The sequence below is a fragment of the Culex quinquefasciatus genome, chromosome 2, assembly GCF_015732765.1.
Source record: "Culex quinquefasciatus strain JHB chromosome 2, VPISU_Cqui_1.0_pri_paternal, whole genome shotgun sequence".
Taxonomy (NCBI): domain Eukaryota; kingdom Metazoa; phylum Arthropoda; class Insecta; order Diptera; family Culicidae; genus Culex; species Culex quinquefasciatus.
This window is the reverse complement of record NC_051862.1, coordinates 6,140,529-6,156,554: the sequence shown is the minus strand read 5'-3', so window position 1 is coordinate 6,156,554 and position 16,026 is coordinate 6,140,529. Positions and strand designations below refer to the sequence as shown.

The 16,026-nt window shown below is 38.5% G+C and overlaps 1 protein-coding gene across 1 annotated transcript; it reads right to left on the bottom strand.

Moving 5' to 3' along the window:
- Nucleotides 1-3,009: 3,009 nt before the first annotated feature.
- Nucleotides 3,010-3,841, bottom strand: LOC6036709 (trypsin 5G1). The gene has a single exon (XM_001846661.2). The coding sequence runs from the start codon at nt 3,839-3,841 to the stop codon at nt 3,050-3,052; it is 792 nt and encodes a 263-aa protein (XP_001846713.2). The 3' UTR covers nt 3,010-3,049.
- Nucleotides 3,842-16,026: the final 12,185 nt, after the last annotated feature.

Sequence of the window (16,026 nt, the reverse complement as noted above, 5' to 3'; positions counted from 1 at the left end):
AACATTCGGCACGCGAAGAAAGTCCGGCAGTTCACCGATTCAGCTGGCGTCACGGTGAAGAAGTGGATCTCCCACTGCCCAGAGCTGCTCAAGCAGTGTCTGAAGCACCTGAAGGACGAGCGCAGCACGCTCAACACGCTGCACAGTGTTGTGCACGCTTGTGTCTTTTGTCAACAGCTGTGGAGAGTCAAGAGCGATCGGGATCAACCGTCGGACGAATCGTTGCAGCAGCTGTGGAGAGTTAGGATGAGATTGACGGCGGTCGCGACGAGTAAGGTGCCGCGCTGGATTTGGTTCAGCAACGATTGCGTCGAGATCACGAGCTACGGGTCAGAGCGAGCGTACGGTGCGAGTCTCTACCTCCGCTGCACTGCGCTCGAGAACCCAAACCGCAAGAAGAAGAAGGTCAAGATCCCACGCTTGGCAGATTGCACAGCGTTTCACCCAGCAGTTGTAGGAGAATTGGAGTACGAAGTGGTTTTCCAACCTGCAAAGTCGTACAAAGAAGACGAGCGAGCGAACGGCAACGTGCGCGTTGTGACCGTTCACACGGCAAACGGACGCTTCGATCGAGCAATCTCGAAGGTCTGCACGCTTCCCTTCCGGGAAAAACAAGAATTTGTTCAAACCTCGAATTAAGCACTCGCTTAGTGCGCCCTGACGCTGCTGCGTCAATCTTTCTTGAAGTTTAAGTTGGTGTTTGTAGTCTGTATGTGTGCATGTTTGTTGTTGAAGAAAGCTCGCTGGACGCTGTCCAGTTTCGCTACTCGGTAGACACCTGTCTGTCCGAGCTCAGCGCACAAGGCGCTCACCTGGTTATGGGATTGCATGTCAAGTTATGTCGCTAATCACACCCGTGTCATCGGTAGCACACCCACCCACGCTACCACATCTCACTGGAGGAAGCCTAGGTTCCTGCCAGTCGGTCTCGGCTGCTCGTTCGACTGTGGGCTTGGCCAGCTCACGCGCCGATCGACATCCCGACCACGAAGTCTTGAAGTACGAAGTCGAAGTCCATCCCTAACCAGCGAAGAAGAACAACGCCCCCAGGAATTCACCCATGATCTGCGGATCGAGCGCCAGAATTCACCTGGTGGGGTAAGTTGTTCCAGTTTACGCACGCTACATACACCTACTACATCAAGTTTTGTTCGAGGCACACCACCAACTCAACCACCTACACCGACGTCCGAAAGTCCACCCACACGACCCGCATCAACACCGGCGAACAGCGCATCGGCGACTAGCACACCGATGAGCAGCACACCGGCGAACGACACACCCCCAGCGTAACAACTTTATGGCCTGCGGGCCCAGCATCAACGTTACCTGGCGGGGTAAGTTGTTCCGGTTTTAAATTTTTCTCTACACGCACTACATCGCATCTCTCCCGAGGAAACCTGCTACAAAAAACAACATCATCAAGATGACACACACGAAGAAGAAGAAGGAAGGCATCAACCGATGCAACTGCACCCCGTGTGCACTCTGTGGTCGACCGTTTGTCCCACCCGAAGCAGAGCATGTTCCACTGGAGCATCACCCCCCACCCACACCGAAGAAGCGCAGCGCGAGGCTGCCCCAGAAGCACAGCACGGTTCACGATCGTGGCACACGGCCACCGGTCTGACGAACGCTGACGACGATCGAAGTCGAGGCTGCAACGGCAGCAAATCACCACCACGTCCGCTACTCGGCGGTGACCCCCACGAGAAGGCTGCACCGGCAGCATCGAAGCAGCAGGTGACCAGATGCAGGTAGCAGAGTTGCAGTAGAAGCAGAATTGCAGCTCAAAAAGATGATGCACCAGCTGCGTCGTCCACGTTAATCACCCCAACAGAAGAACTGTTTACATCAGCAGTCGAAGAAATTTGATTTGATTGATCTTGATTGCAATGTTGTGAAGTTAGCCCTAAGAGTGTTAGATATGTAATTAGTATTAGTGAAAGAAGAAGGTAGAGAGGTTTTTGAAATGGTTGAAACCACAGGTTTCAAGGCGGGCGGCATGTTTGGAAATGGAGTTAGGTTTTAGATTGCGCCCTTTACCCTATTTATTAGGTTAGTTTCGGGATGAATTGTGAGAGAGAGAATGAGTGATGAGAGAGTGTGTGAGAGAGTGAGAGAGACCGTACGGGAGTGCCCGACGGGTTCAGTTTGTTTATCTTTACAATAAAGTTTAAGTCTTCAGCCAACACCCAACTGGCTCGGTTCGAGTAACCCCCCGCGTACTTGTATTCCGCCCGATCGCGTCGCTTAATAAACAGCTGTGCGCAACAAATTGTGTTTTACTTCGACCGTGTTTGAAGAAAAGGTCGTTGACCTGCGTGTGCTCTGGACGAGCAGAAGAATCCTTTTTCCCCCATACAGTCCACTAGTTTTGAAGGGCTCGATCCGGAACACATCCTGTTTCGTCCCGTACCTTCCTTCCATTTCCGTCCTCCATCCATCGTAAACTCAAACCTGCGAGATGATGTATGGAAAAAATTGAAATTTTGATCACAAAATATTCAATTTCTCCCCTCTCTCCGTCACTTCCGATCCCACCCACAATTACCACCACCAATTTTTTCCTCTCCAACGTCATTGCATTCCGATTTGTACCCGTTGCCGGAATTCCTCCCCCCATCTTTGATTTCCGGTACACTTTTGTCTTTGCCCGAGCCCGAGTCGATTTTAACACCCGAGACATGTACCGTTTCCTGTCAGATTCACTCGACTTGGCTTTGCTTTCGGTACGCGGGCGGTCGGTCGGTCTGTAGGCATTAGCTCAAATCTTTGGCTCTTTCGGGTTTGAGCGGCGGCCCGGGTGATGCACGCACGTACTCTCTTCGTGTGGCCAAGAAGCGAAGGATCGGAACGTGATTGGGGTGCAGTAGAAGGCGTTTGGACAAAAGGGCGAAGAACTTATTAGCAACTCATTCCAAGGGGGTCGGGATTAGAAGAGTTGGTTGCAATTTGTTGCGGAAGAGTTAACCCTTAAGTGAACAATTTTGAACAAGTTTTGTTTCATTGAATCTTTATTCGATTTGCGTTACATTGCTTTAAGTACTTAGATATCACTGTGCTCTTTGATCCAATCACGCACAGCGGCCACACGGGAGTACACTCCTGGATATCCCGGTTCAGCACAACCGATACCCCACGAAACAACGCCAACCAGGGTCTTTCCTTCAACCAGCGGACCGCCGGAGTCTCCCTGGCAAGCGTCCTTACCACCGGCCTGGTACCCAGCGCAGATCATACGATCGGTAACCTGGTAGCCTCCGTACGACTCACGGCATTCCTCCTGGCTGACAGCTGGGACATTGGTAGCACGCAGTGCCTCGTTAGACTCGGACGGGTTCTGGGTGTAACCCCAGCCGGAAACCTGCAGCAGCTGACCATCCTCAACCTCCTGATCCTGCTCCGGAAGTTCAACGGCGAAGAACTGCTCGCTCAGCTGAACCGGCTGCTCCAACTCCAGCAGGGCGAAATCAAAGTCGATAGTGTTCGGGTTGTACTGCGGATGCTGGATGACCCGCTTGACCGGGACCAGCTGACCTCCAGAACCGTGCAGCGAAGATCCAACGCGGACGTGGAGTCCAACGTCGTAATCACTAGCACAATGCCCGGCGGTCAGAACCCAGTTTTCACCGATGATTGATCCACCGCAGAAGTGGCCGTAGGTTTGCAGCGAAATCTGGTACGGAACCTCCAGGATGTCGATCTCGAATCCTCCGACGATGCGTTCGCTGCTGGGTGGGGCGTTCCACCAGGGACGAGCCGGATGGCGGGCGGTGGAGGCACCCTGGACCAGGGCAACGCAGGCAACGGTGGCCAGAAGGGTGATGAACTGGTTCATTGTTAGGAAAGGTACTGAACTGAATGATGGTTTGGCTTTGGAAACGAGTTGGTTTTTATAGTTGGTTGAGATTGCGATTAGCCGATATCTGGTCTTGAAGAGCTACTTGAAGTCAGCTTAGGTTGTCGTGGAGGGACAGTGCGTTATCTTTGTAAATATTTGTAGGTGCTTCAATTTGAAGTACTTCAAGTTATTTTTGGGTTTTTACTGTATTTAAGTACATGTATTTGAAGCGAACGAAGTTGACTTTATAGCTGTCGGCCACCATTGCTAGTACCAACCACTAGTGTCTTCCTTTTTATCTACAAGGACTTCGCCGCCCTGGGCTCCTAAGTGTATGAAAGTATGGCACGGAGCGACGGCGCCGAATACCCATATTTACACAAAGAATTTTAGAGCGCCCGCCGCGGGATTCGAACCGGCGACCTCTGGATTATTAGTCCAGTGCGCGGTCCGATTGATCCACACGGGCGGGACTGTATTTGTATTGTATTTGAAGCGGTTTTGTCAAAAATGTCAAAGCACTTTTAATTTAATCTATTAAGTCAAGTACAAGGGCATTCTGATAAACTTAAGTGAGTTGAATAGGAACTAGTTTTACTAGTTTGATCAAATTATACGGATTTGTACCAGAGCAATTATCTGAGACTAAAGACAACAATTTGTCATTATTTCAACTTTTTGTGTTCTTTTTGTATGACCAAATAAGTCATTTTGTCCATACAGGTCTTCATACAGTTATGTCAACCGTCCATACAAAAAGGCTATTTAAATATAAAAAAATCGGTATCTTGAAAGAGGATTTTTTACATCATCGGACATCATAAAATTCGTGAAATTTGGACATTTCCATGAAAACCCGTGAAATTTAATTAAATCAATAATTAAAAGTATTAACAATCAACAATTATTTACAAACATTTCTTCGAAAAGTCCATTAAATTATATTAGTTTTTATTTGAAAAGCGTTTAGGAACTATTTGAAGAATTGAAAGGCAAACATATTTAGAAAAACTATTTTCGAACTTTCCAAGTTATCACAAAATGTAAAGTGTGGAATGGTTTTTAGATTTTCTTCTACGAAACAAAATGGTAATTTCTATGAATACTGGGTTTTTTTTTATGTTAATTTTATAATTTTCAATTTTCTCAATCAAAACTTTTTTTACAAGTTTATTGTGATTAGTTTTTAAAAGACTGTTCAGATTTTTTTCAATTGTTAGCATTTATTTCTGTTGAACGAATAATAGCAAACTTTCTTGTAACATTAACATTCAGTAAATTTATTCAACTTTCTCTGAGTCGTTATAACAGGGACCGAGTCTCGAGGAAGCAATCAAGATATAGAATTAAATAATTGAAGTTAGGTATTGGAAGGGACTGAAAATTTCATTGGAATAAAGAAAAATATTAAGAAATCGATATTTTGAGCACCAATAGTATTTTATCAGCTTTTTAGCTAAACTTAATAAATGAAATCATATTTTCCTTCGCTTGAATAACAATTTAACAAGTAACAAATAAATGATGGATTTACGAAAATAAGAAGATTAAAACTTGGTTTGTTCCAGATTAAATTAATTTTGCTTTCAACATTACTTCTGATCTAAGATCTAAGAAAAAGATTTTTTCTGAGTCCAGTGTAATTTTCACGAACTTTTATGATTTGGTTGAATTGTCTCCGTAAAAATTGGAAATTTTAAATTGTTTTTTTATTTTTATTTTATCAATATGTTACAGGTCATATTTTTCATATTTTTTATGAAATTATTGAAGGAGGAGATGAAAACTTTTAAGAATATATTATTGGGCTTTAATAGTCTTTCAAAGTGTCAATGAAAACTCAATTTAAATAAATCATTTGACTAGACAAGACTATTAAATCAAATTTTGATTTGAATTCAATAAAATTTAAAATAGATAATATAGAAGCAAATCAGAAAAAAAACGTTTTAGCTATATAGATCAAATATGTTGCAAAAAAAATCATCACAAAATATGAACAAAAACTTGAATGATGTAAAATTAGGCATAAAAGTACTTTCTGTAATTTAATCGTAAGATTTTCAAACTTTTTAAAAACATCTTTCACGTTCCGTGAAATTTCCGTGAATTATGTGTTTTGAAGTATGGTCCCCTTGAAAATTGCAATTTTTGAGCGTGAAAAATCACTAAGCGACGAAAATATAGTTACATTTAAACGAAATACCTACACATTTGCCGAAGGCGCCAAATAGATCAGAAAATCCATTCTCAAGATATAATTATGAATATTCTTATACCTTTTCGAACATAATCAAATAAAAATAAAAAAAACTCGTGGCAATTGCTAACGTAAAACTTTTTCAAATGCAATATTTTCAGAAATGGTCACTCATGGTCACTTTTTTTAAAAATCAAAAAAACTGCAAATATTTCACAGAAATCAAACTTTCGGTGGCTATATCTTGAAAACGAGGCACCTTCTCAAAAAACCTTACATTTACTTACTTACTTTTCGATTGCAAATCCAAATTTACATACATAACTCGGCGGCAAAATGTTTGTCCATACTTTTCTATGGCTCACAATTGCGGGTTTTGGTCCCCTAAAACATATAAAAAAATCTCGAAAATAAAAATACTAATTTTGGGAAATTGAGTTTTTGTGAAAAAAGTTAGTTTTTACATCGACAATTTTTTTCCGTGTACCTATTTTTTCTGATTAGTTCTTATCAAAATCTACAACTTTGGCCAAGACATCAAATTGATCAAAAACTTCCTTCAAAGGTTACAGATTTTCGAATATTTATGAACCATTTTTGTATGGATATCTGCACAAATTGTATGGAGACTTGTATGAGTGAACAAATGACACAAAATGGCTTCTTTGATCATAGGAATGGTCCCTAAAAATAAAAAAAATAAAATAAAAATAAAATGGTCTAAACAGGCCGATTTCATACAGAATTGCTCAGTAGTTTCATAACGAAATTGCAAAAAAGTATTTTGTTTTATAGAAAAATTACTTTTGCACCTTAAATATACATATGCAATGAGATGTTTTAAACCATATACTTTCAATTTTAAATTTTTTGATATTTTTTTTTGCTCCTCTTCAGGTATTCAAGAGAAATGTGATTTTCAGACAGAAAAGGGTTCCCGAAACGTCTAACGTTCATTTCCCGGTTGTGCTCCCACGGGTGTCTGAAACGTGGTTGAAATTGAAATTTTTCCCGATGAATTGTTTCGATTTTCGGAGGGAGGGTTTGGCAAATGGCGTAGCAGTGAAACGTGAAAGTCAATGTTGGGTCCGAGTTTGAACGAGCACTCCTTTGGGAGTTTCCTTGGTTCGATGAATCAATATTTTGTTAAATTTTGAAGAGGGTTATTCTGTTTCTAGAAATTTATATCATAAAAAAATGCTTGAATTTATTTACAAAGAACCAGTTGGTTCCACTATCATGCAATCCAATTTGTAACCTACCGGTGACACCTTATTATGCCATCGGACAGGTTAATGCATTTCTCCTTCTCAAAGGCTGCCAACCTCCAAATTACCTTCATTTGCCTGGAAACACGTCTTTATCTATCCTTGCACACGAACGAACGACGAAACTTTACCCGGGAAAGCCACCCCCAAAACTCCCCTCCCGGTATCATCTAATCCCTGGAGGTACTTTCTGTATACACAATTTCTATATTGCTGTTATCGATACACTCACCTTGCAAGAAAAAGGATCCTCTTCCCGGGCGTTCCTCTCCCTCGGTAGATTTTGACCTTTCCTTCAGCGCAGCGTAGAGAGTAAGGTTAGGAAGAAAAGTTTTGCACGAAAGTCGTGTTGCTTCTTCTCCCCTCCAAAGTGTCTGAGTCCGTCGGTCTTAATTTATGACTTATTTATTTTATGAATTATCTGCTTTCCATTCTATGTAATGCCGCGTGAACATCAGCAAACAACGACGCGGCTTTGAATGGTACCTACTGTAAGATGGTACACAAAGATGCCAGCTTGGCGTGCTGGGAAATTGATTCCAATGGCAGTGTTGCCATCATACATTATTTTAAAAATTCTGTAAAAATTTTAGAAAAAATAAGAACATTAAATTTCATTTTGGAAGATGAAAATTTCTGGCAACCCTACCCTAAACGTACAGCAATTGTTCCTCCTCAACCTCTTTTATCGTTTTTCCAGCACTTTTTCCACCCTCTCCCACACAGTAAAAAATAATGTAAACTTGGAAGCTGTAATTTTGGAAGGTTGAATATTACCTCTTTTATGATGTAATTTTACCTCAATTTAGACTGAAAAAGTGACATTACACCAGAAAAGTGGTAAAATTACACATTTCCTGGGGTAAAATTACACCTTTTTTCTGACATAGAAGATGTACCCCTTCCCAGATGTAATATTACCATGATTTTTTTTTCTGTGCACCAAGTTGGGCATTTTCCTTCTGGAAGACGCCCACCGCGACCAAGCGCCCGGTTGACTTAGCCGGCACAAAAGCTTCAATTGGCTGGCTACGGCGGCCTTTTCATCTGGATCTTCGGCGGGCTTCCAAGAGGAGCACCAGCAACCAGATCGGCACCCGTAAATGACTAAGTAGAAAGGGGTGTCGCTGGCGGAGTGTGAAATATTCATTTCATTATCGCCTACATAAATTTAATGAAGTTTAATTATTCAAATTAAGTCTCGGCGGTGAAGGTGGTGGTGGTGGTGATGCTAGCCTACGGGGAAACCCAGACCTTCGGTTATCACGGGAAATCCAGCGTCTTTCCGTGGAAGGTTAAGGGGAAGGAAACTCCCGGGAAAATTTCGACCTGATGGTTCGGCGTTGCGATGCCCGGCTGTGTTTATTACTAATTAAGTGGTGCGCGTCAATTTCACTTGAACTAGATTGAACACGGTAAAGGTGATTGGTGTATTGCTGTTAAGGGTCGGGTGTTAATGGAGGAGATTTTATGGAGAGTTAATGTACAAGATTCGAGCTGGATTGCTATGAAATTGCAGTGATTGGAGTGGGGGCGTCGTAATTAAAATGCTTTAAAGTGCTGCTAAAAGGAAACCGGGCAAGAACAACATGCACTGAATAGCATAATAAAAGGCACACATGTTTTGCAGTGCTGGGACGCAGTCAATTGGAATATGGCACTCAAGGAAATATTAATGTAAATTTGAATTTTTCAAATGCTCATAATTCTTAGACTTATGCTTTTTTTTCAAAAGTCAAGCGCAACTCTTTTTATGTTGCAACAATGGATTTGTTATTTTTTATTTCACATTTTTTAAATAAAAACTTACAATTACAGTCCACACTCCATTATCAAAAGCCTCGAATGTCTCAAGATTATCCGATGTTCGATTATCAGAAGGTTTGTATGGGACTTCGGATGATCGAATCATGAACAAAACGAATGTTTCTTTTATTTTCTTCATTTTCTTCATTTTGACATCCAATTTTAGTAAAATTTGAATGGTTGATTGTCTATTGAATTACCAAATCCATTTTGGTCATTACGGTCATTTCGGTCATTTCGGTCATTTCGGGCATTTTGGTCATTTTTGGCCATTTGGTCATTTTGGTCATTTTGGTCATTTTGGTCATTTTGGTCTTTTTGGTGAAAAAAGCCAAAACAACCAAAATCGACAAAATGACCAAATGAGCAAAACAACCAAAATGACCAAAATTATCAAAATTACCAGATTGACCAAAATGATCTAAATGACCAAAATTACCAAAATGACCAAAATGACCAAAATGACCAAAATGACTAAAATGACTAAAATGACCAAAATGACCAAAATGACCAAAATGACCAAAATGACCAAAATGACCAAAATGACCAAAATGACCAAAATGACCAAAATGACCAAAATGACCAAAATGACCAAAATGACCAAAATGACCAAAATGACCAAAATGACCAAAATGATCAAAATGATCAAAATGACCAAAATGACCAAAATGACCAAAATGACCAAAATAACCAAAATGACCAAAATGACCAAAATGACCAAAATGACCAAAATGACCAAAATGACCAAAATGACCAAAATGACCAAAATGACTAAAACGACTAAAATGACCAAAATGACCAAAATGACTAAAATGACTAAAATGACTAAAATGACCAAAATGACCAATATGATCAAAATGACCAATATGATCAAAATGACCAAAATCGACAAAATGACCAAAATTACCAAAATTACTAAAATAACCAAAAAGACCGAAATGATCCAAATGGCCGAAATGGCCGAAATGACTGAAATGATCAAAATGATCAAAATGATCAAAATGATCAAAATGATCAAAATGACCAAAATGACCAAAATGCCAAAATGACCAAAATGACCAAAACGACCAAAATGACCAAAATGATCAAAATAACCAAAATGATCAAAATGACCAAAATCGACAAAATGAATAAAATTACTAAAATGACCGAAATGACCGAAATGACCGAAATGACCGAAATGACCGAAATGACCAAAATGATCAAAATGATCAAAATGATCAAAATGATCAAAATGATCAAAATGATCAAAATGATCAAAATGATCAAAATGATCAAAATGATCAAAATGATCAAAATGATCAAAATGATCAAAATGATCAAAATGATCAAAATGATCAAAATGATCAAAATGATCAAAATGATCAAAATGATCAAAATGATCAAAATGATCAAAATGATCAAAATGATCAAAATGATCAAAATGATCAAAATGATCAAAATGATCAAAATGATCAAAATGATCAAAATGATCAAAATGATCAAAATGATCAAAATGATCAAAATGATCAAAATGATCAAAATGATCAAAATGATCAAAATGATCAAAATGATCAAAATGATCAAAATGCTCAAAATGATCAAAATGATCAAAATGACCGAAATGAAAAAAAGACCAAAAGACCAAAATGGCCGAAATGAAATAAAGACCAAAAGACCAAAATGGCCGAAATGAAAAAAAGACCAAAAGACCAAAATGGCCAAAATGACCAAAACGATCAAAATTACCAAAATGACCAAAATGGCCAAAACAACCAAATGGTCATTTTGGTAATTTTGATAATGTTGATTTTGTCGATTTTGGTTGTTTTTGCCATTTTGATCATTTTGGTCATTTTGATCGTTTTGGTAATTTTTGTCATTTTGGTAATTTTGATAACTTTAGTCATTTTGGTCTAAGTAATAATTTTTCGATTGAATTACGATGTAAAACACAGCTGAAAGGAACACCAAAACTCTGTTATATACCTAAAAGAACTCATTGTAACTTGGATTATTCACAAATAAAACCGAATTGAATTGAAATTGAATAGTCATTTTGGTCATTTTGTCGATTTTGGTCATTTTGGTTATTTTGGTCATTTTGGTCATTTTGATCATTTTGGTCATTTTGTCGATTTTGTCGATTTTGGTTGTTTTGGCCATTTTGGTCATTTTGGTCATTTGGGTCATTTTGGTCATTTTGTCGATTTTGATTGTTTTGGATTTTTTGACCAAAATGACCAAAATGACCAAAATGGCCAAAACAACCAAAATTGACAAAATCGACAAAATGTCCAAAATGACCAAAATGGCCAAAATGACCAAAATGACCAAAATGACCAAAATGACCAAAATGACCAAAATGACCAAAATGACCAAAATGACCAAAATGACCAAAATGACCAAAATGACCAATATTACCAAAATTACCAAAATTGATCATTTTGTTCATTTTGATCATTTTGATCATTTTGATCATTTTGATCATTTTGATCATTTTGTTCATTTTGATCATTTTGATCATTTTGATCATTTTGATCATTTTGATCATTTTGATCATTTTGATCATTTTGATCATTTTGATCATTTTGATCATTTTGATCATTTTGATCATTTTGATCATTTTGATCATTTTGATCATTTTGATCATTTTGATCATTTTGATCATTTTGATCATTTTGATCATTTTGTCGATTTTGGTCGTTTTGTCGATTTTGGTTGTTTTGGCCATTTTGATCATTTCTCATAATTATTGAAAAACAACATTTGCAAAAATATGAACTGGTCATGTAAATGATGATATTTTGATACAGTCGGAGCCGGAGTCATTTGAAACATGACCTGACTCCGTAGAACTGGTTTTTACCAGATTATTTTTTATTACAAACGCTTGTATTTTCAGATTTTCTAACAAAACTTGTTTGCAAATCTCTCAGTGCATGGCACAATTAAACACGGAGCACCGAGCAAAGTGGCACTCTCTCTGTGTGCACTCACAGCGCCACTCTCCCCTCGTCTCCACGGAGAAGTTAAAATTACGCCAGATTGTAATAAATGCACCCACCCCGGGGACGCTTTATCGCTCGTGTAACGGTAACGGCTGCAAGTAACCATAATGCGAATGCAACTCTGCTTTTCTTAAGGCACTACAAATGCAGCACACAATGAACCTTTTTCTTCTTGCTCCCAAAAGCACAGGCGCTGGCTGGCTGGCTGCTGCTGCATTAGGACTAAATTATGTGCCACACACAAAACCGAAAGCTTCCAGCCAGAGCCAGCTCAGGACCAAATGTCGTCAGGCGTCTAACGGCGGGGGAATTTACAGCGGCCAACAGGAATGAAATTTACCGCGATAAAATTATACTAAGGGAAAATGGTCCGAAGGCAAAATGGTGGCGACGGTGGCTGGAATAATGCAAAATAAATGAATGTGGGAAACGTTAATGTTGGATGCATTAAAAATTAAAAGAATTTTATTTACGTCTGCCGCAGCAGCTTGCCTCACACACAGGTTTTGCAAGAGTATTATAAAAAATAAAACGAGATGGAACAAGGCGTAAAGATAAAGTGCATTTTTTAAGCTTTGCTGTTTATTTTTTTTGTTCGTGCAAGCCCACGGTAATGACTTTTCCTCTGGCTGGGCTGGGGGGTGGGAGGCGTGCGCCGCTGCTGGCTGGGGAATTGAAATTTTAATAATCATTACAATTTTTAATGGGATTTTTAAGGGAACGTAATGAGACAAAATTGCGTTTTTGCGTGGGCGTGTGCGGCCCGAATAGGGAGCAACCGCTTCTTCGGAATCGGATTTGCAATTACCTGTGCAGGGGACGCTCTAAAAGATGGAAACAAGTTTTGAATACTTCATGTACTGGAGAATATTTTTAATAAATGTATGCAAGTCTGTGCACTAGGGTGCCCAGAAAAAAAACGGAAAGAACGTTTTTGGGTTATTTTAAGCATCTGTGTAAATTTTGAGCGAAATTTGTTGAGATTAACGCATTGATACCCGAGCCTAATATTCAGTTGATAACAGCCCATATTACAGGTATAGAAAAGTGCGTGACAAGGAGGGATGGGGTTGGGGGTCTGGTACCTCCAAAATCTCTGGACGTAATTTTTGTACGACTCCTATTTTAAAAATATTGTTACACAGCAATTCCATTTGAAAAGAGCCTAAACCGAAAAAAAGTTCTCCGATCAAGCTCAAAATTGTTCTGAGGGTTGTTGGCCAAAATAATTATACCCGTATTTTGGTTGGCCATTAGGGTGACCTACGTCATGCTACGGGTGGTTAAAAAAAAGCAATTTTCGTAATTTTTCGCAAAAACCACTTTTTTCAAAAAATCATATCTCCGTGTCATTTCATCCGATTTTAGCTGTCTTAGACGCAAAAGACAGGTGATTAGTTTGAAAATTTGAGAAAAATAGTAATAAGTTTCAACAATCTAGCTGGACAGTTTGCGCGTGGCGCGTCGAAAATCTCAGTTTTTATTTTCAAAAAATCATATCTGGGAAACGTACGGTTCGACATCGCCAATTTTTTGATATTTTATGTGAAATTTTTCGAGGAATCCGATAAAATATTTTCAGACTAAGACACGGTCAAAACGCAATTTTAAGTTTTCATACGACTTTTTAAAATGTTTAGCTAGATTTTTGAAACTTCTTACTATTTTTCTCAAAAAGCCAAACTAATCACCTTTGTTTTGCGTCTAAGGCAGCTGAAATCGGATGAAATGACACGGAATTATGTTTTTTTTGAAAAAAGTGGTTTTTGCTTATATTGAATTGAAAAAAAATCAAATATTTGTACCAAAAAACATTAAAAAATGAGTCATGTCATTTTCGATCAGAAATTCATTTTTCTATTTTTTTTATCACTGATGTAGCTATCTTGCTAAGATCGGCAATTTTTTTTTTCATGCTATTCATATATTTCTCATATTTCGTGTCACCATAAACGGGCTAAACAAGGAGTTAAAAACATATATTTGTTTTAAAAAACTTCAAAATTTCATTGGAAACAGAAATCTAATCAACTGAAAACCATTTTGAATGCATTCTCTTGCATTTATATGTATAATTTTTTGAGGAAAAGCACGCACATTTGTATGGAATCTTCTTTAGAAATTTTGACATAGAGAATGCATGAACAAAATTCAACTTATTTAAAAATATATGATTTAAAATCTCGGAAAAAATAATAAAACAAAAACATCAATATTTATAAAAATCTTAAAATAAAAAATCTTATCTATATATATAAAAAATTTCGACGGTTTTGTTCGAACGCGAATCAGTTCAATACGGAGGGTCGGATAGAGGTGCTTTTTGTTGCGTTGGGTTCGTATAAGTCCAAGGAAGGTTCTTACGCCAAAAAGTAACAACTTTGGTCACTCTGGAACCGATTCCGGAAAATCTGCAGTTTGTATGGGAAAAGTTACGTAAAATCAAATTTCAATCACAGGAGGCTGAATAAACGAACAAGCTATACGTCAAGACGAAGTTTGTCGGGTTAGGCTTGTACATATAAATATATAAACATTTAAGAGCGAGTCCACGAGCAAAGCATACCCATCTCGCATCGACATCAGCAATCTGCCTGAAATTTTCAGGGGTTGTTTGTACATATAAAACTAGCATCTGGCCAAAATATGAGCACTCTAGGTCAACGGGAAGTGGGGCAAATCGGGACACAAAGTTTGAAGGTTCAAAAACGTCAAAAATCTTTAAAAGACTACAAACTTAGGCAAAATTCAATTTAATTTCAAAACTCAAAATGCATCTGAAAGGGCTTAAAAAATGCAACAAAATGCAGGGTGGAGCATCCCAATTGGATATTTCTAAAGGGAGTTATTGGCATTTTAGTGAAAAAATAGCATAATTTTCAAACTCAAATAAAAAAGTGTTCCATCCAGATATCAACTCGCTTCGACCTGCAGCTTGTAGGGGACATCTGGGACTACCATCTGAGACTGAGACCGCTTTGGGTAAGGCAGTTTAACATATTAAAAAGACACTTTTACTTTTAGTGAAGTTTTTGGTTGTAATTTTTTGCTCGGGGGACCCCTTAGATCCTATTTTCTGGTGATAATTTTATCATATTCGTGTTTCTGAGACAATTTCACTGTAGAATCATGCATAAAAATGTTTATTTTGATCCATTTTAAACCTTTAAAAAATGAAAGTTAAAAAAAAAAATTCGATTCACATTTATTGAAAATCAAGTTCGTTTCCAAGGATACTAGATGACACCAGCAAAAAAACCAGCTTGTTAATTTTTTTAACTTTCATTTTTTAAAGGGTTAAAATTGATGAAAATAAACATTTTTATGCATGATTCTATAGTGAAATTGTCTCAGAAACACGAATATGATAAAATTATCTCCAAAAAATGGGATCTAAGGGGTCCCCCGAGCAAAAATTTACAACCAAAAAATTCACTAATAGTAAAAGTGTCTATTTAATATGATAAACTGCCTTACCCAAAGCGTTCTCAGTCTCAGATGGTAGTTCCAGATGTCCCCTACAAGCTGCAGGTCGAAGCGAGTTGATATCTGGATGGAACACTTTTTTATTTGAGTTTGAAAATTATGCTATTTTTTCACTAAAATGCCAATAACTCCCTTTAGATTTAATCAATCGGGATGCTCTACCCTGCATTTTGTTGCATTTTTTGAGTCCTTTCAGATGCATTTTGAGTTTTGAAATTAAATTGAATTTTGCTTAAGTTATAGCCTTTTTAAGATTTTTGACGTTTTTGAACCTTCAAACTTTGTGTCCCGATTTGCCCCACTTCCCGTTGACCTAGAGTGCTCATATTTTGGCCAGATGCTAGTTTTATATGTACAAACAACCTCTGAAAATTGAAGGCAGATTGGTGAGGTCCAAACGACGTCCCATACAAAGGGGTATGCCCTGTTCGT

Excerpts from the sequence above, each read along its gene's own strand:
- LOC6036709 (XM_001846661.2), bottom strand. The coding sequence starts at position 3,841 with ATGAACCAGTTCATCACCCTTCTGGCCACCGTTGCCTGCGTTGCCCTG.